Source organism: Podarcis gaigeae (genome assembly GCF_964106915.1).
Source record: "Podarcis gaigeae genome assembly, chromosome: 2".
Taxonomy (NCBI): Eukaryota; Metazoa; Chordata; class Lepidosauria; order Squamata; family Lacertidae; genus Podarcis; species Podarcis gaigeae.
The window spans coordinates 54,628,549-54,652,982 of record NC_139679.1 but is presented as its reverse complement, the minus strand read 5'-3'; the positions used below and the strand labels follow the sequence as shown (position 1 = coordinate 54,652,982).

The 24,434-nt window shown below is 45.0% G+C and overlaps 1 protein-coding gene and 1 long non-coding RNA gene across 4 annotated transcripts in view; both read right to left on the bottom strand.

The window, feature by feature from the left end:
• Positions 1–24,434, bottom strand: part of PPP2R2B (protein phosphatase 2 regulatory subunit Bbeta) — a 257,075-nt gene that overhangs the window by 230,771 nt on the left and 1,870 nt on the right. The window contains exons 5-6 of one of the 3 annotated variants that reach the window (XM_083728282.1): positions 24,260–24,311; positions 20,917–20,994 (exon numbers count right to left, since the gene is read on the bottom strand). In XM_083728282.1, coding sequence (XP_083584408.1) covers positions 20,917–20,994; positions 24,260–24,311 — 130 coding nt within the window. Of the gene's footprint in view, positions 1–12,319; positions 12,643–20,916; positions 20,995–21,134; positions 22,387–24,259; positions 24,312–24,434 lie in introns of those variants that run through there. The other 2 variants (XM_083728283.1, XM_083728285.1) reach the window with 2 other exon arrangements.
• Positions 887–12,308, bottom strand: LOC310839639. Its single transcript, XR_014561573.1, has 3 exons — positions 11,213–12,308; positions 8,356–8,455; positions 887–1,082 (listed from the first exon to the last, which is right to left on the bottom strand). It is a non-coding gene; the product is annotated as an uncharacterized lncRNA (long non-coding RNA).

Below are 24,434 nucleotides of genomic sequence, written 5' to 3'. Positions count from 1 at the left end.
GTACCACTGTACTAGAAAACTATAAGGAAATCTTATTTTTAAATTTTACCTTAAAAACTGAAACCTTTATTCAGCAGTCTCCAATGGCTGATGGTTATGGGGGGGAAACAAAGCAACACAATCCTATCCATGTCTGCTCAGAAGTCCTACTGAGTTCTATGTGGTGCATATGATTGTAGGCTTAAATAGCCAACACACGCAAATACTACTTATAATTGTTTTTTTGCCAAGCATAAAGCAACACTATAGATAACACACTGGGTAGAATATTTTATAGTGAGATTACTGGAACTGACAAGCAGCTTAGCAAGAACATGCCCCACTTGCTTCTCATAAAATGTTCCAGTAGCTCTGCCGGAACAGATAGGATGACAACGCCAGTCTCTTTCTTCCTTGGGACCTGATGGGGTGAATATCCTTGCTTCCAAAAACGCATCACAGCAGTCCCTCCCTACTAACAATGGATCCTAGCCTGTGTTCCCATCTCTAGTTTTGTTCCATTTTTGGCCTGCCGTAGTTGGTCCTTATTTCCAGTAATTCCTTATTTCTTGAAACTTCTCTTGCTCTGCCTGTTTTATCTTAGAAAAGCAACATGCACTCATTCATGGAATGCTAGAATCTGATCTGATCGCTAAGAACTCTGCACACATTTGGCTCTCTGGTGCTGTTTAAAAACGTATATCACTCTAGTATTTCACCCTTTCTTGACTGACTCACCCCAGTCTCTATTGTCCAAAGTCTCTGGCTTACTCCATAGATCAGTATTTGGATAGGTATGCTGACAAAGGATTTTAGAGTTACACTGTGCTATTCTGGCCCTCTTTCCAGGTGCACCAGATTGAAATAATAAAATGAATATATAGTGGGATTTACTCTGGCAGTTAGTTCTAGTAAAAGATGAGGGAAACCAAGTTTATGGATATCTCTTTGACTGTTCGTTGTTAAAGTGGCATCAGCATACTTTGATGGCATCTTCCTAGTTCTGGAATAGACTTCCTCATCCAAGATGAGAGGAATTTCCTGAAAAGCACTACAAGACCTCTCTATTCAATGCAGGAGGTAGGGCAGAGAGAAATCACTGGCTAGGAATAACAAAAGCAAGCAACATTTTACACACATTTTATTTTAACATAGATTCTATAATTCAAGTTATTAAGGTTTGTTTTTACATTAATTGAATTTTTAAGACAGTGGTACCTCTGGTTGCGAATGAGATTCTTTCCAGAGGCCGATTCGCAACATGAAAAGAGTGCAACCCACAGTGGCGCATCTGCGCGCGCGCGGGTTGCGATTCGCCGCTTCTGCACATGCGTGTGATGTCATTTTGCACATCTGCGCATGCACAAGCGGCAAAACCCAGAAGTAACCCTTTCCGGTACTTCCGGGTCACCGCGGGACATATCCTGAAAGAACGTAACATGAAGCAAACGTAACATGAGGTATGACTGTACTGTTACCCACTCTGAGGCTTCTGGGGGCAGGCAGCTACAAACTGGAATAAATTCCTGAAACACCTCCACCAACTGAAGCTATATTTACATCAGGACTGCCTACTGGATACCTTATTAGGGAACATTTATCAGATGCAGAGATAATTGGTTGGGCAAAGAAGCAGGACTGCTGAATTAAAAGTTTCTCTCTTTGGGATGGTGAGGGGAGGCTCTATTCTACTCTTCTAATGTTGCGTGAACTTTCCTTCCATCTCTCACAAAACTTTTGAAAAGCCTTCCCTTTCAAACCAAATGTTTAACGCACCTCGATTTAAAATTGGTAGGAAACCCAGAGGTCAGATAAGCTAAGTGGGAACGAACACAACAGAGTGGGAGGCAGAAGATGGCACCAGACACTTGCTGCTGGGCTGGCTTCAGTTGTGGTTGTTCTTCATGTACCCATTGCATTTATAAATGTTGTGAGCTGCCAGTCAAACAGTGGTATATAAAGCCACTAAATGAATAAACATAAAACTGGAAGCCAGTTCTAGCTTAGGAGCTACTAGACACCTGTCTTCAGTTTAAGGTAATGGCCACAGCAATAGCATTTGTAATATAAATCTAGTTGTTCAAAGACTTGGTGACAATTCCTGTTGCAGTTAATCAGTTTTGTCCCACTCATTTCAACTGAGAATTAAGCATATGCTAAGGGCAGCAATCCTATAACCCAACTATAAGGTAAAGGTAAAGGGACCCTTGACCATTAGGTCCAGTCGTGGCCGACTCTGGGGTTGCGGCACTCATCTCGCTTTATTGGCTGAGGGAGCCGGCGTACAGCTTCCGGGTCATGTGGCCAGCATGACTAAGCTGCTTCTGGCAAACCAGGTAAAGGTAAAGGGACCCCTGGCAGTTAAGTCCAGTCGCAAATGACTCTGGGGTTGTGGCGCTCATCTCACTTTACTGGCCGAGGGAGCCAGCGTACAGCTGCCGGGTCATGTGGCCAGCAGGACTAAGCCACTTCTGGTGAACCAGAGCAGCACACGGAAACGCTGTTTACCTTCCCGCCGGAGCAGTACCTATTTATCTACTTGCACTTTGTGCTTTCGAAATGCTATGTTGGCAGGAGCAGGGACCGAGCAACGGGCGCTCACCCCGTTGCAGGGATTTGAACCGCCGACCTTCTGATCGGCAAGCCCAAGGGGCACAGTAGTTTAACCCACAGCGCCACCCACGTCCCACCTATACCTGAGAGTAAAACCTATTGAGCTTAGTAGATTTTATTTCTGACTGCTGTACACATGCCTTACTTGCTTACTTCACCAAACCTTTATTAGGCATTACAGTGTACGCTTGCCTATAATTGCCCTGTAAATCTCTTTCATTGACATACGTGGAATTTGTGTAGGAAAGCCATGTTTATTCAGAAGTAAACCTCACTGACTGTCAGGGAACTGCCATCGGAGAGTCAGGTGGTGGAAGGGCTTAAGGAGGCTAAGAAACCCTCAGATGCTGAGGAAGGAACCAGCAGGGGGAGAGGGAGAGTTCCTGCAGAAACTCAGGCGGAGGGATGGCTCCAAGATGCTTCCAGTGAGAACAGCGGGGAGGGCTCAGGACCTCCGCTGGGGACGCCCACTCCGCGCAGGAAACTGTCACGCAGAGAATCCAGACGTAGAGTTTCCGTTAAGGAACTCTTATGTTGGCGTAAATTCCGGAAGCGTCCACTGACGGATTCTGCCAGCGATTGAGGGAGTCATGCTTTGAGGGGCTCCCGTAAAGGCAGAGCTTTGAGACCTATGCAAAGCTCTGAGGGATTCAGCTTTTACGCACAAGCAGCTCATTATCCCATCACAGCAATCCGTCAGTCCCTGAAAGCCGCTTGTGCAAAGGAGAGGCATCATGAGTAACCCAACCGAAGCCGGAGGGGCAGGTGGAGCTGGAGCGGGTCCAAGTCTGGAGGAAAGATACAGAGCATTGGAACACCAGCTAGCACTGCAAACGGAGGAGAGGCGGGCTCAGGATGCAAAGGGGAAAACCACCCCCATCGGACGGAAGGTACCAGGGTTGGTGCAAAAGTTTGGGGGTGACCCAAGAAATTACCAAGCCTTTAAGACAGAGATGCAGTATGCCCTCAATCTGCAGTTTGATGACTTTGCCGATGAGGAATCGAGAGTGGCTTTTGTGATTGGGCATCTCGAAGGGGGGGCTAGAGACTGGGTGAGGCCCCTGATGGCAGCGAATAATGACGCTTTAAAGGACTTGAGAAAGTTTTTCCTCGCGATGGACTTGATGTTTTCCAGCGAGATTGAACAGGGGGTGGTGCGCAGACAGTTGATGGCATGTAAACAGGGGAATCAGTCTGTTCGAGAGTATTGGACACAGTTTACCATGCTGATACATAAATTGGGGTGGGACCTGTCTGCGGACGCGATACAAATGCTGTTTGAAGAAGGGCTATCCCCAGCGGTAAAAGACGAACTTTCCCGCACGCCCCGTCCAGAGTCCATAGATCAGCTGACCAAATCCGTGCTCGCGATTGGAGCGCGCCAAGAAGCAAGGGCGCTGGAGAAGCGGGAAGGGAGAGGAGAGCGTTGGAATGATTTCCGCATTCCTGAGATGCCGGCGCAACCTTCCCCGCCAGTGGAACCGATGGAGATTGGAGGAGCAAGCGCGCGCGGAACTTCAAATGTTAACGAAGGGCGGAAGAAGGAGGGGAAAGGCGCCAAAAAATGTTTCCTCTGCCAACAGCCTGGACATTTTGCCAGAGTCTGCCCTCAAAGGAAGGGATGGCAAGGGATGGCGGGAGCTGTTGGGAGCGAGGAGGAGGGGGGTAAGAAGCAGGTAAAAGCCAACGCCTGGCTGCCAGCATCAGGGCACAGCAGCCAGGCCCAGGATCAGTGAACGTGCCCAAGCCTGAACCCCCAAGAGCAGCTCTAGTCATAGAGGTGTTGCTAGAGCTACCCAATGGACATCCGCTAAAGATAAAAGCTCTATTAGACTCAGGCAGCTCCTGTAATTCATGAGTAAGGAGTTTGCAGCTGAACACCAGATACAGACGCTCCCTTTAAGTAACCCTTTGCAGGTGACAACGATTGATGGGAGGGAACTGCTGGGAGGAGAAGTGAACCAACAGACTGTTCCCATGATAATGAAGGTGGCCAGGCACACGGAAGTGATTGCGTTTCATGTGGCCACACTGGGAGGAGCGCCCATCATATTGGGAATGAGCTGGCTGGCGCTGCATGACCCGCTAGTGGGATGGCACCAGCGGATAGTCTCTTTTGGGTCAGCTCATTGCCTAGAACACTGCAAGGGAAGGGAAACTCAGGGGGAAGCCATGGCCACTCTGGCAGGGATGGAGGTGGAAAAAAAGGGAGAAATACCACAACAATACGCCGACCTGGGCAACGTCTTCAGCGAGAGAGAAGCAGATAGACTGCCCCCGCACAGACCCTTTGACTGTCAAATTAACCTACTCCCAGGAGCCCAGCTGCCAGTGGGCAAACTGTACGCCATGTCTGACAGGGAGATGCAGGAGTTAAGGGAGTTCATTGACAAAAACCTGAAACGAGGTTTCATCAGGGAGTCACAAGCGGTGGGGGGTAGCCCAGTTTTCTTTGTGGACAAAAAAACACGGATAAACCCAGGCTTGTAGTGGATTTCAGGGCCGTAAATGCAGTGTCAGAACCAGTGGATTTCCCCATGCCCAGAATTGATGACATTTTGACCCGGGTGAGGAAGGGAAAGATTTTTACCAAGCTGGACCTGAGGGGGGCGTATAACCTGATACGGATGAGAAAAGGAGATGAATGGAAAACTACCATGTTCACCCCCTTGGGGGCCTTTGAGTATCTCGTTATGCCTTTCGGTCTACAGGGGGGCTCAGCCTGCTTCCAATCCTTCATGAATCACGTCCTGGGACCTTTGCTTTACAAGAACTGTGTGTCATTCTTAGATGATGTATTGGTGTACTCAGAGAATGAGGAGCAGCATGTGCGAGATGTCAGGGAGGTACTGAGCAGGCTGCAAGCAAACCAACTGTGGGTAAAACTGGAGAAGTGTCAGTTTCATACCAGAGAGGTGGAATTCCTGGGGTACCGTTTGTCAGACAAGGGATTGGCCATGGATCCCAGCAAGGTCCAAGCGGTACTGGAATGGAAGGCACCCAGAACCAGGAAAGACGTGCAGAGGTTCCTGGGGTTTGGAAACTTCTATCGGAAGTTCATCAAGAACTTTGCCCACTTAACGGCTCCCATCACTGATTGTCTCAGTAGTAAGAAGAAATTCGCCTGGACGGAAGAGGCGCAGCAAGCGTTTGAAAGGCTGAAGAAAGCGTTCGCGTCGGAAGAACAGCTTTTGCACGTGGATCTTCTGAAGCCGATGAGGGTAGAAACGGACACATCTGATCAAGCGGTAGGGGCGGTGCTCCTCCAGCCAGGAAAAGATGCGTCGGACTGGAGACCGTGTGCCTTCTTCTCGCGGAAATTGAACAAATCCGAGAGGAACTACACCGTGTACGACCGGGAACTGCTCGCCATTCATGAAGCTTTTCGGCGGTGGCGACACCTGCTGATTGGAGCACAACACAAGGTCCAAGTGTGCACGGACCACAAAAATCTTGAATATTGGAGAACGGCCCGAGTACTGAACCAGAGACAAGTGAGATGGGCACAGGAGTTCTCCAAATTCCATTTTGAAATTTGTTACGTACCGGGCCCGGAGAACGTCAGGGCGGACGCTCTCTCTCGAAAACCAGAGTATTTAGAGGGGGAGGGAGCGCCCGAGGAAAGGCATATCATCCCCGAGGACCACTGGGTGTGTGGGGCAGCATTGGTGGGGCAAAGAGAACTAGTAGAGGGAACCGAGAACGACGAATACGCCCAAGATAAGCTCAGAGGGCTCAGGGGAGCTGGAGAGAACACAGGGGGTTTTGAGGAAAGGAACGGGGCGTTGTATTACAAGGGGGCACTGTACATACCAGAAGGGGAACTGAGGGGTAGAGTGCTCAAACAATTGCACGACAGCCCTACCGCGGGGCACTTTGGGCAACACAAAACCATGTGGTTGGTTACCAGGCAGTTCTGGTGGCCAAAGGTGAGGGAAGATGTACGTGAGTATGTAAGGGGGTGCGACCGCTGCCAGCGGGCAAAAGGGGAGAGGCTGGCACCGGCGGGGTTACTGGAACCATTACCCACACCAGAACGGCCATGGGAGGCGGTATCCATAGATTTTATGATGGATCTGCCAAAATCCAAAGGGAAAACAGCAGTCATGGTAGTGGTAGACTTATTAACCAAGATGTGCCACTTTATAGCCTGCTCGCATGCGGTCACGGCAGAAGAAACCGCCAGGTTGTTTGTAAAACACATTTTTAGGTTGCATGGCGCCCCCTTGAGGGTGGTCTCAGACCAAGGGGAACAATTTACTTCCAGGTTCTGGAGGAAGCTCATGAGCTTACTGCACGTAGAGGTAAATTTCTCGACCGCCAGACATCCAGAAACTAATGGGCAGGCGGAAAGAGCAAACAGTATTCTACAACAATACCTGAGGTGTTATGTGAACGACAGAGAGAATGATTGGGTAGAGAAATTGGCTCTGGCAGAATTTGCCTATAACAACACGGAGCATGTGTCCACAGGGATGAGTCCCTTCCTGGCAAATTATGGGTGTCATCCCAGGGCATTTCCAGGAGAGGGAGGGGAAAGATGGAGTGTCCCGGCAGCGGAACACTTTGTAGAAGAGATGGAAGCGATCCACAGGCAGCTCCAACAATTTAGAGAGGGCCAAGGAAGAATACAAGAAACAGGCAGACAGGAGCAGAAGGGAAGGAGAGACCATAAGGGTGGGGGACCGGGTGTGGTTGTCGACACAAGGGTTGCCATTCAAGGGCGGGTGTAAGAAATTGAGACCCAAACGACTGGGACCCTTTGAGGTCATACAACAGGTAAATCCGGTGGCCTTCAAACTCAAGTTGCCAAACAACATGAAACTGCACCCAGTATTCCATAGATCATTACTGTCACCATACCGAGAGGGTCGGGAGTTTGTGGGATGTGAGGGGGAGGTTCCCGCGGTACCGCAAGTGGAAGAGAGGGAACGCAGCAGTCATGTAGCAGAAATACTCGACTCTCGGTGGAAGGGTAAACAGGTGGAGTACTTAGTAGAATAGGAAGGGGAACCGGAGTCTGAAAATACCTGGGTACCGGCAGAAACGGTCGACGATGAGGTATTAGTAGAAACGTTTCATCGCCGGTTCCCAAGGAAGCCTCAGCCTTTGGCTAGGTTCTGGGAGAAACACTTCGGAACCACTGACGAGGAAGAGGAGTTCGAGGGGTTCCCAGAATCAGGACAGGAAGAGGAAGAAGAATCAGATGTGGAAGAGTATTCGGGGTAGATGGAAAGCGGTTTTCGAGTCATCCGAAGATGAGGAGGATTCTTTCCGGGGGTTCCCAACCTCACAACCCAGAGAGGAGGGGGAAACGGGGGGTGAGGGGGGTCCTGGAGGGGAGGTGGATGTCAGGGAACTGCCATCGGAGAGTCAGGTGGTGGAAGGGCTCAAGGAGGCTAAGAGACCCTCAGATGCTGAGGAAGGAACCAGCAGGGGGAGAGGGAGAGTTCCTGCAGAAACTCAGGCGGAGGGATGGCTCCAAGATGCTTCCAGTGAGAACAGCGGGGAGGGCTCAGGACCTCCGCTGGGGACGCCCACTCCGCGCAGGAAACTGTCACGCAGAGAATCCAGACGTAGAGTTTCCGTTAAGGAACTCTTATGTTGGCGTAAATTCCGGAAGCGTCCACTGACGGATTCTGCCAGCGATTGAGGGAGTCATGCTTTGAGGGGCTCCTGTAAAGGCAGAGCTTTGAGACCTATGCAAAGCTCTGAGGGATTCAGCTTTTACGCACAAGCAGCTCATTATCCCATCACACTGACCTTCAGGTAAAAACTGCACTTTGGATGGTTTATGTCCTCAGGTCCTATTCTGCACTGTGTTCATAATGTGCTTTTTACCCTTGGAGAGGTCAGGCTCTTACTGAAAATAAATATCGCACATTTTTCTAAATCCCGGGTTTAATCTGACACGAAATTGATTTAATACTTACAGTTCATTTTCATGCTGTGGTTCAAGACATGTTATAGAAAATAAAATTATGACTGTTGATAAAACCTGCATGTAAAAAGCAATTTGGTATTATTAATGGCCATGATCCAGCCAAAGGAATGTCCTTGTATACTTGCATTGGGATCAATGGGAGAATTATGAATATGGGAATTGAAAGTGCTCGTTTCTGGATGTAATTTGGTTTGCTGTTGCTTTATCTCTAGATTTGCTTCATATTTTGTACAGTATTCTACTTTTATATCACCCTAAACCTACAGAAGTCCCACTGTTCTCAGTGGGGCTTAACTTGTCCTAGGAAAGCATTAAACACCATGTGCCTTTTTGATTACCTTTCATTTCGCTCCTTTGCATTTTGCACACACAAAAGCAAAAGAAGCACATTTTGTGCATTTAAGGATAACCTGAAAGCTATTTTAAGCTGCTGTGATAAAAACTTCAGAGGTATAAAAAGAGCTGAAAGTGAATCCATTTATTCCCTGTATTATCCTGGTATTATCTTAGGATACAGGAAACCCAGTCCTAGCCATGCTTATCCAAAATGAAGCCACAAAGGATTCAAAAGGACTTACTAACCAAATAGGTGATCACAAGCAAATCAAGTGATTACCATGTTGTATATCTCTTTTGGCATGAACAAAAGGCAAAGGCCAAACTCATAGGGCAGGACTGATGTAAGCACCGGGTGTTGGTGGTCTCTTTCCACCTCCATTTTCTGATTTAGATAATTCAGCAGTGTGGACACATAGAATATTACTTGTTTTAACGGATGTCATTTTTATATTACTGTAATACTGTAATGCAAAGACCAGTAAGGGTATCATTATGTTCTCCATATCTACATGAATATCTCCTCCAATCTGTTGGGCTGGTATATTCTTCTGAAAGTACATTTTCCACTCATGCCATGGCTTGGGGAAGGGGAGTCATCATTATATGCCTTTAATTAGGTCTACAGAGATTGGTAAGGGCTGCCATCAAAGCCATGCAAACATGTCACTTCATAGTTCAGCCTGGTATCACTTTGCTTACAATATCTGAGTTTATAAATACCGACTTAGCGAGTGGGATGAAATAATTAAACAAAAGCCCCCCCCCCCATTAAGAAACCATCAGACGACTAAGCTCTTCTTCCAGAATTCCCTTGGATTTCTATGGCACACATTACCTAACATGAAACATTTATTTCTCTAAACTATGGAATACACAGACTTCCAGTTTTCTGTTTGTCCTAAAGTCATTATATGAATCCTTCCATACATGAGCAACCACAATGACCTTGGTGTCTAACAGTCTCATCCAAATGACTCACCAAACTTCCTGAGCTTAAAAAAAATCTAATAAATGTTTGGTTGATTCCAAATCTTTACTGGTAAACAAGAAAAACAATGCAGCAGGGATGAGGAACGTGTTACTCCCCAGCTGTTGCTGGACTACAGTATATCTCTCTGCACTAAAACAGATTAAAATTACTTCAATTTTCTAAGCATCTGGGTATGCTTGTCTAACCAAGAATGAACAATGTTTTTAGAGTGGATATGGCTAGAACGCAACATAAGATGATCATTCTGAAATATGGTTTGGGAACAAAACAGAATGTACTATTTGAAGAAAATTGGGTATCATTTTAAGGTCATTTTTGTTTTTAGGATCTGATTAAAGATGATGGAGTTGATTAGCGCTCCTGCTTTTAACAACTGAATTGATTAATCAATTATAAACTAATTTACATAGTGCAGAACCTCAGTGAAGGTCTCATTTAAGAACTCTGAAAGAATGGGAAAGCTTCTCTTAAGCATAAGATAAATGGCTGCAAAAAAGGGGGGAAGAGGGCACCCGGGAGAAACGTGGTAGCTCACAGAGTCAGCGCATGCTGCTTGCATCCTTGCTGGCCACCCTCTGGCCACTGTGAGCCATGCTGCTTTTGGGAGCGGTGCGCTGGGCTCTGGGGTGCTTGGGGCTTGCACGCCACCTTGGGCTCTAGTGTGCCACCCCCAAAGATAAGTGCTGCCGAGAGCACCCCACCCTCGCCTCTCCTAGCTACACTACTGCAACACCTGTGCTCAGAGATCTGCAATGGTTGTTGATCTGCGAGCTACATAATATCCTTTCCACATTTGTAAGAACTTGGTCGCTTCGTGTGGCAGCGGAACTCCCTGCCTAAGTGAGAGCAAGCAGGCACCTTCACTGCACGATGTTAAAAACATGCTTGTTTAGACAAGCCCACCAAGCTGAGGTAGTTTTTATGTTTCAGAATGTTAACTTTTGTTAAATAAATAAATGTGTGTTGGGGGATAGAGAAACCTGTGGCTTTTGCGTGGCTAGAATTCAGCCTACTGGTCAAAAATCCATCACATCCTTTGCCTCAATCACATTTGGCTTCCAGGCCTGCCCACTGACATGCACCTCCCCCTAATGTCATCAAGAAGGAACGCTGCCCTCGGGCTGAAAAAAGGTTCCCCACTATAAAAACAGTTGATTGGATTAGAATGATGCCCCATGTGACCCAAGTAACCTGCTCAAACACTTAAAAAAAATTAAATACTTGGATAGCCGATATGGGGACAATTAGAGGCCGATCTATTGCCTATCATTTACTTCCATCTTCTAGTCATAAATTACCAAGCTAAACTAAAGTGGCTTTAGATGTAAAGATTAAAGACAACTCACTATTGGATTGTGCTCCTAGTTCTACTTATTGCTGCTTTAACATTTAATTAGCTGTAATTATATGCTATGGTCTGCTTGCATTCCTGTCTTGACAGCATCAATCTCCGCAATACTTAAACACTCATTTAAAGCTCTCATAGGGAGGGCTTCTACTCTCTGCTACATGGAAAGAAACAAAATCTACACTGGGGGAAAATCTCTAACACTGCTGGTAAGTTTTAGAACTTAGATTCTTCTTGCAAGCACCTTTTATTATGACTAAAGAAAATGTGATTCTCCCCCTTCTATCTTTATATAATATGACAGTCTCAGTATTACTTCAATGGGTGTAGGGGGGGCAGAGAGGAGCAGCTGCCCACCCCATAATCAATAAAAATACATAGCAAACTCAGTTTCTGCCCCTTCCAAACAAAAATCCTGACTACCTCCATGATTACTTCCTGTATACTCTATATCAGTTATTAAAGTGTGGCATCAATGGCAATTCATAAAAATTCCTGACAGCAGATCATGCAAACTAGTAGTAGAGAAACTTGCCCCAGAATGGCAAAAGTTCCTAGCATTCTCCCAGGCTCCAGAATCCTGAACATTACTTTCCCTTCCAGTCTTCTCAAGTTGAAACCTTGGCAAAACAGATTGCATATACCTGATCTGCACAGCTAACCTCCCACCCTCTCCCCAATCTGTAAACAGATTTGCACGATATGTTTTCGATGGAAACCCGGCCTGCAAAGCAAGTAACTAAGGTGTGGGGGATCGTAGTCCTGCAGTCCAGAAGACCTTTCCGATGCTGTAATGTTTTGCACCATTCTCCTTGATAAATGGCTGACTCGCCGGGAATATCGGGCCGCCCCCCACCCAGGCCCCACCGATTCCTCAAATCTTGTCGCAAGGCAAGCTTTTTTTGCTGGCACACGCCCCCCCCCTCGCCCCGGGCACGCACTGGCTGCAAAAGGCAATGTCAGCAGAGACAGGGAGGAAGGGGGAACGGAGCGGGGGGGGGGCGGCAGGCTCTCCTCCCACTTTCCCTCTTTCCCCTCCCCTCGGCTCTGATCCGCACCTGGCGTCCCACCCACCATCCCGCCGGCGCTCCTCTCCGACCTGTACCTTCCGTGTGGCAGCTGGAAGACAGGATGGTGTTGGGAGGTCTGAAGAGGTAAGGCAGGTAACGGGAGAAGCATTTCATCTTCCGGCGACAAATATGAAGAAATGAGGGCTGAACGCAGCCTCCTCAATCCATGAGGAGGAGGAGGAGGGATCCTCAGGCTGGCCAGGGAGGCTACATGGTGGACGACGGCGCAGCGCGGCAGCCCTCCCGGCGGAGCTGCAGGGCGGCGGGAACGAAAGCGCCCCGGGGGCGGCGGCCGGACCCCATTTTGCCATCAGCGCCCGCGAGAGCCGCCTCGCATTTCTGCCCGCGCCCAGCAGCGCCAACTCCGGAGCCCCCCGGCAAGCGGGCCGAGCGAGGCTCCTCATTGGCTGCAGCGCAGCGGAGCAGGATTTGCTGACTAAGACCCTCCCGCCTGTAAACACACGCGCGAGGCGAGCGGAGAGCGTCTCGCGCCTCGCTCTGCTCAGCAGGGCGCGGGATCGTGTCCCGGACTCTGCGGAGAGCCCTGGGAATCAAAAGACGTTTCCTCCGCAGGGGAAGAGGGGGGGGGGGAATCTGTTACAGAAAGGGAAATTCCTCCGCACGTTTAAAGGTGTTTGGCTGGTCGAGAAGGAGCTGCCCGCCCTTCCCACCGCTCTCCTTATATTTTGGGGTCGTGGTGCTGGAATGGCTCATAGCACCACATGGCTACCGGTAGAAGTTGTTTAGATTTTCGGGAGGGAACTGGAGAATCTGAGTTCATGGATGGCGAGAGCCCCTGTATGTTTACTCAGAAGTAAGCCCTACAGTATTTCATGAGGTTTACTTCTAGGAAAGTGTCGCAGGACAGTTAACGAACAGTGCATACCGAGCCATGCATGCTCAAAATTAAGTCCTGTGTGACTTGTTCCCTTGCAACCCGTGATACTTACCTTCCAGGTAACATGAATAGGGTTGGGCTTCAGGAGAGGGAAGAAACTTAAAATCAAGGGTCTACAGTAGACTTTGGTCAAATGTTATAACCAGCCTCCACCTTGTCTTTGCAGAAATGTACATAGGGATTGCAGTTTCAATTACTTTTAGCATCAGTTTTGTGCTAATATTTACACAGCATAGAAGAAATAAGAGCGGGGGGGGGGTAATATTTAACCTCTATATAGTGCCTTTCTCACATCCATTGCATCCATTGCATATACAGTCGTACCTTGGAAGTCGAACAGAATCTGTTCCAGAAGTCCGTTCAACTTCCAAAACGTTTGGAAACCAAGGCACGGCTTCCGATTGGCTGCAGGAAGCTCCAGTTCCAAAGAACGTTTGCAAACCAGAACACTCACTTCCGGGTTTGCGGCATTCGGGAGCCAGAACATTTGAGTCACAAGGCGTTTAACTTCCGAGGTACGATGGTATTTTCTTAAATAATCTTCACACCCAGGTGAGTCAGTGATATTACTTCCATAGTACATATGAGACAGTGGAAGCTGAAAGTTTGTTACTTGCTACCTAAGGAGGTTGAGGCAAGGGAATGACTGAATGTCTCCATGGTGTCGAAGGCTCACATTCTAAGCCACTGCACTAGATTGTTTTAAAGATATTCTAGAAAGGATTTTATTGCAATTACATTGGTTTATCCCTGGTATTTGCTCAGAAAGATCAATATGCCCATGGGACTTCTCTTCCTGGTTCTAATGGCTTTGGGGGGTGATGCTGGGGTGAGGGGAGGCTATTCCCATCACAATGTGCCATAGTTGCAAACCTGCTTCTCCTTTCTCATTGCAGAAATTTAATATTTCAGAACCACGCATGCTAATTGCTTACATACAGTTAATATTGCATCTAGTTTGACCCTAAGGAACTTATCACCCTCTTGAATATTCTACAGTTCAGATCCAGGACATGCTGGTTGAACATCTTCTGGGTTTTCTTGACACAAACAGGAATGTGCTTAGTAGCCTCGTGCATAAGTAGAAATGTGATTGAAAGAACAAGTATGCAATAAACCAAGTATTAATGCATCTTGAACTGGCACTTAGTACTTCACACAGATTATCTTAAATATTTTATATACACCTGGATATGAAATTATACTCATTCAATCTCTTTTTCCTTTTTTAGTACTACTCATAGCATTGCCTCCAGCTTTCCTGACAAATAAATGTGTAATATCAATTCAAGGAAATTATCACTGCTTGAATCTCATTTGTTTAGCACTGTCAGCTTTGAAATTACCTACTGTATTTGATAAATGGAAAGTGCTAAGAAGGACTTCCCTAAGACATTGTTTATGCCATTGTTTGGGGAAAATTGCTTGAAATATCTCTTTGGATTAGAAGAGGAAGTAGTATTGAAAGAAAGCATAACAAAAAATATGTACATTTGTCTTCAAGAGTAATATGAATAAAAATAAAGAAAGAAAGAAAGAAAGAAAGAAAGAAAGAAAGAAAGGAAGGAAGGAAGGGTTGGTTTCCAAGACACAGGATCTCAATAATTGTTCCAGATCAATACTGAAATGGTTTGGGTTTAGCTTTAACCTGAAATATATGGGGGTGGTGGCATGGGTGTAGCCAGGATTTATGGGGGTTTTTTTGTTGGGGGGAGAACCTCAGTCAAGTATTTTTATTGATTTACTTGATTTAGGGGTGCAGCTGCCCCCTGCCCCCCTTGGCTACACCCATGGTTTTTGGTCTACCCTAGAACACATTTATTGATTTAAATCTGATCCCCTAAACATTGCCTGTCCTCTCCCTCCACCCCAAGCTACAGTATATATAATTGGTGGTTTAGTTTTCCCTTGGAGTAAATTCACTCTACTTTAAAATCATATTCACAAAAATAGCCATAGTCTCATGGTAGCTGGCTCTTACTTAATTATTTAGGCTGAAATTGTAGGTTGCATTAACTAATAGCACTTTACTCTCTATGCAAACGGCAGAGTGCAAACTGTGAAAGCAATTAGCAAGCAGCATAAAAAGAAGCCAATGAAGTTGGGCTCACAGCCAAATCCAATGATATTGTAGAGTCAGATATCCAAGGTATCCAAGATTTTAAAGGCTTGATTCCCAGCTGTCAGTAATATGTTACAAAGTTGTATACATATACAGTATACAATAGCATCCAGAAATCACTAAAAAATGAAGGGTTGTCTGCTAACACAAGAGCCCTTACACTAGCAGATGGCAGAGTTTAAAAGTTGTGGAACAAAGGACCCCATGCAACTGTTGGAATAGTGGAAGCTTGTTGCAGGTATCTTCAGAGAGCTTTTGAACACTAAGCAGAATGGGACCCCATTTTGAGAAAGCAGGCTAGGATCTGACTCCAATGGAGGTGTGGCCGGATCCTTCAGAGCAGCAGCATGGGAGGGAAAATCTAATTCTAGCATCTGGACCAAACAGGCCTGAGTCCCTACCTTCAGATCCTGCCCTGCCTGAGGAATTCATCCCCTTCACTCAAAGAACTTGCATCTTCATGCCAACCCATCAATGTAGGCAACATGCCTGGAAGGATTTGTCAGAAAGAAGTGCTCAGTTTCCAAGCCAGGGGCTTGCCCCTTTATAGCCTTTGGAACTTTCCATGGTGCTGACTTGCCTCATGTGCCCAATATTAGGACAATAGAAATGCAATGGCTCAAACAACATGAAATCATCCCAGGATTGTCTGAGCTGTGGGTGAAATTGGGGGAAGGACTCATCCCCTAAACTCATAGCAAATGTGCAGAGTGAGGCCTCCCCTCCATCCTGGAAACTGAAAGTAGGAAATCAAAGACATCCAGTGGAAAACACAAAACAGCAGCAGGGGAATACAGTAGGGTCAAATACATCTGGCCTGGATCCCCAGTACTCTAGAAGGTGCATACCTAGTCTTACTTATAATAGTTTTATTTGTGCCCCAGTTGTCCAAACATGTCATGGAGCGCTGAATAGGTGTGTTAGCAGTAACAAGTACAATGAGTTCCCATAGTGCAATAGAGCTCCCCCTGTCTCCTCCCCCCTGCACCCTTCAAGTCAGCTCTTGGGGATTGGAAGAACCCCCAGAACAGCACACAGAGGGAGATTATTAAGTCGGGCAAGCAGAAATGCCTGTGCTGATGGGAAAATGGTCTTACAGCAATGTTGAATTCCACCCAAAATTAATAGAGATGTATAGCCTGTGGTAAGTGATATACACTGATTAACATTCTTGTCCTCTGTAATGCAAGTAGAAACTGTGTGCCAAAAAAGGTGGCCTTCCTCAAACTCCAGCAAGCCAGCGGTAAGAGAAACCTCATTTCAACTTCTAGCTCTCACCACTTTAGGCCTGCAACAGAGGAGATGAGAAGGGCCACTGTGACGAAAAAGTTGGTTTTGCTGGACTGGTTGGATCAACAAAGTGTTCTTTCTTTCTTTCTTTCTTTCTTTCTTTCTTTCCCTGCCAACAAATGGTTAATGAACGACAGCCTCTGATTGGCTGTGGTTCCAGGAGGGAGAGTTTAAAAGGAGAGGATTTGAGAGACGGTTGGTTGGTTGGTTGAGAGGGTTGGTTGAAGTGGGTTGGAATTGAGGATGGGAGATAGGTAGGGAGACAAGTTGAGGTAGAAAGAGTTGGTTCTGGAAAAAAACAACTTCCACTCTGAGTGTATTGTGAAGGACAGAGTGTGGTGTCCTGTAGGAGGAATAGACCAGAGTTTTACTGGGAAGCAGAGGCTGAGCCAGGAAGTAGGAGCTGGAAAGGAACAACCTACTTGGGACTCAAATCTAGTCTGGAGGGGAGAGATTCTTCTGAGGAAAAGAAGAATCTCCCCAACCCAGTGAAGGGAGGGGGTGTGGAGGGCCCTTTGGTCTATTGCTTAAGGTACCTCAGGAGCAGGATTGTTAAAGGGTGTGTATAACTGAAAGAAAGTATCACCGTATAAAGAAACCAAACCTATAGCGCAAATACAACTGACAACAAATTAAAGTATAATCATATTGTATGCCTGAAATAACCTAAGTTCAAGCCATTTGTGTTATATACTATCTTGCCTTAAATAAATCTTTTTTGTTTATTTAAGGAAAACCTGGCTGAGACTCCAACTGACTAAATATTCCCTCACAAAGTTCCCCCACAGGATACTCTGGGCTAGAATTTTAAGAGGAAAGGAAAAGAAACCTTCGGATAAAGTGCTGTTCAGTGAGGTGGGGGCAATTTATCTAAGTGAGAGCGGGCCCAACAGCGTGAGAGAGAAAAGTGTCATCGCATATTAATTGGTGGCAGCACCATGATCCGAAGTTAAAACCCACACAGAAACATACCCAGAGATATAGAACAACCAGTTTAATAAATGTTATATATGTGGGAAAAGTCAGAAGCCCAAGGCAGTATAAGTTCCTCAACTACGTTTATTCAACATTTGGGAGTGACAACAGCTCACTCATAGGAAAACAAGAATCGAACTGACTGGACAACAGAATAATAATGTTGAGTATGAACTGACCGTTGACAGTTGACAGTTGAAAGTGCATGCACTTGCTTGCCATTAGAATGTTCATCTACCAACGCTTATACGATTGGTTAGAACACGCCTTGTAACATAAAATTAAACCCAATACATGTTAAACCCAATACGTGTTAAACCCAATACATAACAATAAATACATGTTAAACCCAATACGTGTTAAACCCAATACATAACAATAAAGTAGTGAAGTTATTTTATTAAAAGGAGAAAAAAATTCTGTCAGAAAATAACCAGCAAGCGCCAAGCCAAAGAGACCCAGTGCTGGGAGCTGCTGCATTTGAGGAAAATCCTAATACAGTACTGAATTAGAGATGATGAGACTAAGATTAGAAATGGCTAAAGTTGAAGCAGAGAAAGAAAAACAAAAGACAGCTGACATTCAGCTAGAACAGAAACAGACTGAGAGAGATATGGCAGAGAGAGAGAGCAGACTAGCTCATGAGGAAAAAGAGAAATAAAGAGATGCCAGATTAGCCCAGGAATACAGAGAAAGAGAGGCCAAGATGGCCCTTGAAAAAGATATGTTTCTTTTAAAAATGGAGGAAATTAAGCTGAGAGCAGAACTGCCGCAACCCATGTTGGGGGGTGGGGATTTTTCCTCAGCTAATATAAAGAGGTTTCCAAAGTATGTAAAAGGTGATGGTGTGCAGACATTCCTATTTAGTTTTGAACAGACTTGTAAAGACTTAAACATTCCTGAGGGAAGCTGGATGCTGTACTTGCGCCCTCAGATATGTGGAATTTTGAGTGAAATATACTCGGATCTCAGAGAGGATGAAACCTCTGATTACCTCACATTTAAAGAGAGAATGAAAGTGCGCTTTGGTCTGACCGCAGAACAAAGTCAAAGCCGTTGGTAGACTCCCCAATGTAGACTATGTGGTTGGTTTAAACTTGGAAGGTGGACATTGTGAAGTTTTCCAAGTAAACATGCTTAAACCTTATTATGAACAGGGCAGAGGGAAGGATAAGGCAATTGCAGATGCCCTGTCACAAAACCTTTAGACAGATAAAGGGACAAACAGGTGGTGCCAGGATATATGTTTATTTGAGATGCAAAAGTTTGTAATGTGGTTTAAAGTGTATTTGAAAATTGAAACAAACCCCCAAAGTGTTTTTTAGTTCCTGCCCATTGCTGCGTGGAGGCTGGTGTATGCAACCTCGCTTATGCAATGAGGGGTGGGACATGTGACGGAAAAGTTGTTTTTGCTGGACTGGTTGGATTAACAAGTGTGTGTCCCCCCCTTCTTTCGCTGCCAGCAAATGGTTAATAAATGGCAGCCTCTGATTGGCTATGGTTCCAGGAAGGAGAGTTTAAAAGGAGAGGATTTGAGAGAGGGTTGGTTGAAGAGGTTTGGAATAGAGGTTGGGAGATAGGTAGGGAAACAGGTTAGGAGACAGGTTGAGGTAGAAAGAATTAATGCAAGAAAGACTTGGTTCTGGGTTCTTCGTTCTCAGAGGGTTAGAGTAGGGTCACATATGTCCACAGCCCTTAGCCTTAACACCGGCTCACCACAGGGTTGTGTGTTGAGTCCCCTGCTCTATACTCTCTATACGTATGATTGTACAGCCATTTATTCCAGCAACAAAATCATCAAGTTTGCTGATGACACTACGGTGGTGGGGCTCATTTCAGGAGGGGATGAGTCCGCCTATCGGGACGAGGTGGAGCGGCTTTGTGCTTGGTGTGGAGAGAACAATCTGGCTCTTAATACGACTAAGACCAAGGAATTGGTGGTGGATTACAGGAAAAAAAAGGCGGACATTCAGCCCTTGTATATCAACGGGGAACGGGTGGAGAGGGTGGCGGAATTCAGGTTTTTGGGAGTGACTATCGATCAGGGCATGACTTGGAGCGCAAATACCACTGCTCTGGTGAAGAAGGCCCAGCAGAGAATTTATTTCCTCAGACTTTTAAAGAAGAACAATCCAGAAGGAGTGAGAGACTGCTGGTGTCCTTCTACCGAGGCTCCATAGAGAGCATTCTCACATACTGTATTTGTGCCTGGTTCTCCAGCTGTACAGCTAGGAAGAGGAAGGTGCTCCAGAAGGTCATAACCACAGCCCAAAGGATTATTGGTCATCCCCTCCCATCTTTGGAAGAACTGTACGGTTCCCGTTGTCTTAGGAAAGCAAACAATATCCTGCAGGATGCATCTCACCCGGGACACAGTCTGTTTGTACTACTGCCTTCTGGCAGGAGATACAGAAACATCAAGTCAAGGACAAATAGACTGAAAAATAGTTTCTATCCAAGAGCTGTGGCCTTCTTAAATGCAGTAACTCGATAGTGTGACCTGGGAGTTTGATGGGTGTGGGTGTGGGTGTGGCTGGAATGTGGTTTGTTTGGTTGTTGTTGTTGTGTTGCTTTTGTTGTTTTTAAGGGATGGCATCCAATTTCGTTGCACTTGTGCAATGTTGCACTTGGGTAATGACAATAAAGAATCTATCTATCTATCTAAAAACAACTTCCACTTCTGAGTGTATTGTGAAGGAAAGCCTCCCTTGCTCTGCAAATCATCTGGAATGTATACCCATGTGGGATCTGGCTGGTAGAAACTTTCTCCATTTCAGGAGCATATATTTCATCCGTTGTTTAAAGGGCGGGGTGCAAAGACCAGAACAGTTCAAGTTTGTTCCAAAAACAGCAGGCGGCATATTCCGCTTTTATTGTGAGTAGACAGAAAGAGAGAGGGACATGATTTGACTGTAAAATGTCCCAGAACTACTAGGAACAAATAGATCATTGAGTGCTGCAATGCCCATCATTCCTGATCACTTTTTAGTACTCTCTCTTTTCCATATCTTATGATAAGAAATGCAATAAATTGTATACAGTGCAGTAGTTAATATGCTAATATAGTCAACGTGAAGAAAAAGAAATATATTAACCCCTCAAAAAAAAAAAAAGAATGTGAGGAGAAGGATTCCTGCATTTGCAGAAAGGTTCATGCTCCCATTTTAGTGACAGTTAATTAAGGCCTCCTTAAAACACCCTTTAAAAAAAGACACATCATTGCTACCTGTTTGCAGTATACCTTATCACCACAAGAAGAGCTGGAACAAAGTCATCATTGACCAAGCAGTTAGTGCAAGAAAACAAGTTCCTTTTCATTTCAAGAACAAAAGGAAAAGTAAACCCACCTTCTGTGACCCCTGTGTCAATAGTTCCTTTCACTTGACTGAAGCACCACAGCACATCTTGCATGAGGTTCTCAAATCCTGCAGATAGACACGTCGCCCCATCAAAAAAATGAGAGAGATAAAATGACAGGTTCAAGGTTTTTTTTAATTAACAAATGCAGATCTATGCGTAGTCACTGCCTTGTTCTAAATAAAATGAAGGAAAAATGTGTACTCACCTGGAATCATTCTGCCATGCAAAGATATAACCTAGCTCCCTGGGAAAGTAGCAACATTATGCCCACATTGTGAATTGCCTTTCTGTCTGCTTTCTTCGTGCCATCTGAGGCTATTTCGAAAATGGTGCAATCGGAGTCAGCTCCCAATACATCATTGGCAGCATCATTGTGGAGTCAGGAGGCCAGCAGTCACATTCTTTATCACAGCCTCTCTTCATTGGAATACTAACACAGACACAATAATTTCTGTTCCATCATATAAAAAAGTGCAACAAAATAATAGCTGAATTGTTGTTTTTAGAATAAAATCAATGTTTAGTCTTATATTTAAAGGGGCTAGCTATCCCCTCTCTCTGCTGTATGCGACTCTTGCTTCTTCCTTTCCCCTCCCCTCTGTTGTGACACATATACACACACCACCACTGGTCTATTAGAGGCTATCATGTACAATAGCTAATAATTAAACCTCTATGTTCAAAGGCGATTCATATTGCTATTAGATGCTGGTGGCACATAGCAGGAAATAGTTGGCCACTACTGGAAAAAGGATTATCTTTGCTCTGATCCAGAAAGCTGATTCTTAAGTGCAATGAGTGTGATTCTTAAATGCAAGGAAAATATCAGTTCAAGTAACCAATTCATTACACATAAACAAGTGTTCATATAGCTTTTCATAAATCAATGTTTATAATGCTTTAGTTGATTGATCTATGGATTAATCTTTGGATTAAGTTGATTAAAAATTGAAGCTGCTGCAATTTTTAATTTATTGATTAAAATTACTCAAATGCCACCCCCCCTGTTTAATTATGACAACTGGACATGTTTCTGTCAGAAGTGAACTACAGTATTTTCTTATCCTTTCTGAATGATTTAACTGTTTATGTAGTGATGGTATTCCCTGTTGAATAGCCTCTGCCTTACAACTCACATTTGGCTGATTCGCAATGGATGAGGTCACCCTCCTGTTGTTTTGAAGGGAATATTACATTAATTATAAAGACTGGCTGCTAACCATAGGCCCTTCAAACTGGCATACTTAAACTCAGCAATTTACAGTTGCCAGGAATAGGCCTAAACTGGCATAAATACAATACTAATTCAAAACATCTTTAAACTGTTTCAGGAACACAATGGCCAGATGTTTTAGGATACTTTTAAAAAAGATACTTGTAAATCACAATGTTTGTGAGGACTCCTCATCCTTGTCTGGCTGAAAATAGTTGTGAGAATGAACTCTGGTGGAATTATTACTCTAAACGCAGCATATTTTTAAATCAATATATGAGTATCAGCACTTCATTATTATTTTTGCCAAAAAGCAAAAACAAAGCACTTCTTACAAATATTGTATTTGATGAACTTTTTTCCTCTTTATTACACATTTTATAATATTTAAAGGTTTTAAAAAAATCAGAGGGAGACAGTATGTCCCTTCTACTGGCTCCACATCTCTCCTGTAGTGACCACTCCACACTGGGTCATGATGTGACCATATGAAAGTGTCAGTACTTAAATTTACTTCTTTTAATTTTGAATCAGGGGACTTTGATTTTACCTTTGTTATTATAAAATGTAAACCACCTTGACTTGTTTTACAGAAAGGGTGGTACTTAAATGTAGCAAATAAATAAATGTCCTGGTCACCCCTTTCTAGTAAAATGATAGGACTGCCCTATTAGTAATTCATCAAATCACCAATAATTAGAAAAGGCATAGGCAGATCTTCTTGGCAATGTTATTCAAAATAACAGATTGCAATACCACACTTAAAATTTGAAATCTGCCATTATTATCTTCACTGTAGAAAATGTCATTTTCGAAAAACAAAATGTGCATGGATCCTTGGCATGATAAGTGTATGTGAAGTTCTTTCCCCTAAAATAACGGATAAACATTAATTATTTTCATTATGCTATTCTGAACCCTGTTTTCTCCCTTTATTGTCAATATGATTCCTCCTTGAACCGAGCTTGAGTGGTCCCAGACTATCAGTTTGGAAGCACAATTTGATCACTCAAAAATAAGGTAAATGTATCTGTGTATGGTTGCAGAGGAGGGCAACCAAGATGATCAAGGGTCTGGAAACCAAGTCTTATGAGGAACAGTTGAGGAAATTGGGTATGTCTAGCCTGGATAAGAAGAGACTGAGAGGAGATAAGATAACCAAGTTCAAATATCTCAAGGGCTGTCACGTGGAAGATGGAGCAAGCTTGTTTTCTCCTGCTCCAGAGGGTGGGTGCCAAGCTGGACTCTGATTTGAGTCACTGCAGGACAGTTTGGGGGAGAAGGGGAGATAAGCCGCTTCATCATACAACCATATATCTGGCAATTAAATTCCACCTCTTTATGTTATATCTATTAAAATTGTATATTTAATTATCGGTTTCTTCCCTTTCCAGACAAACCTAGAAATATATTTTTGCTATTCTTTGAAACATCTTGCTCTACCTACTATTGGAGCGGTTTGAAATAAAATTAGGCAAAATATTGACTTTTATAACCAAAATTATTCCCATTAGAGAGAGTTTCATTCTTCCCCATAACTCAAGATTTATTCTTATATCTTTCCATGTCTTTACATAATTATCTTGAAATATATTGGAGTTTTTCGCTGTTAACCATATTTCCAGATACTTCACCTATTTCTCAGGGTCAAGGTCCCCCACTTTTAATCACCCTTCTCCTGCCCAGTGTGGCCAGCCACCTGCCTTGGGGCGGTATCCTGTTGGTCATCATGGCAGCCAGGAAGTCCTGAGCCACCCCAGAGCCAGCTGCCTTGGCATAGATTTCAAAGTCTGCCAGCACCAGCAGTTGGAGAGTCCTCAATTCCACCTGTAAGACCAGCTCCGTCAACTCAGGCAGGGAGACTGCTGAGCAGAGAGGCCATGGAGGGCAAAGGAAACAGGAACCACCCCTCAAAAAGACCCCAACCCAAAATCTGTTCAGCCCTCTCCGCTTTTTGTAGCTGGAGTCAGTCTGGGCGCTGCCCTCCCAGACCAGGTGGGAAAGGCCTGCCAGACAGGGAACAGGTCCTGCAGGACTCCCAGCAAGGAGACCTGGGAGGTGTGTCTTGGGCAAACATGGGACAAGGGAGTTCGCTGTCCCTAAGGTGTGGGGCTTACCTTCTTTCAGATTTTGCCGGAAGCAGGCCAGGTCTGGCTGAATTACTGTCTTCTGCAAAGGAAAAATAATCTGGGTCAGATGATACTACGAACCCCACCATGGATAGGTGCAAGAGAGCACAGAAGCAGCCCCATGCCAGGCAGGACAGGTCTCCCTATGGCTTGGGCCCCAATC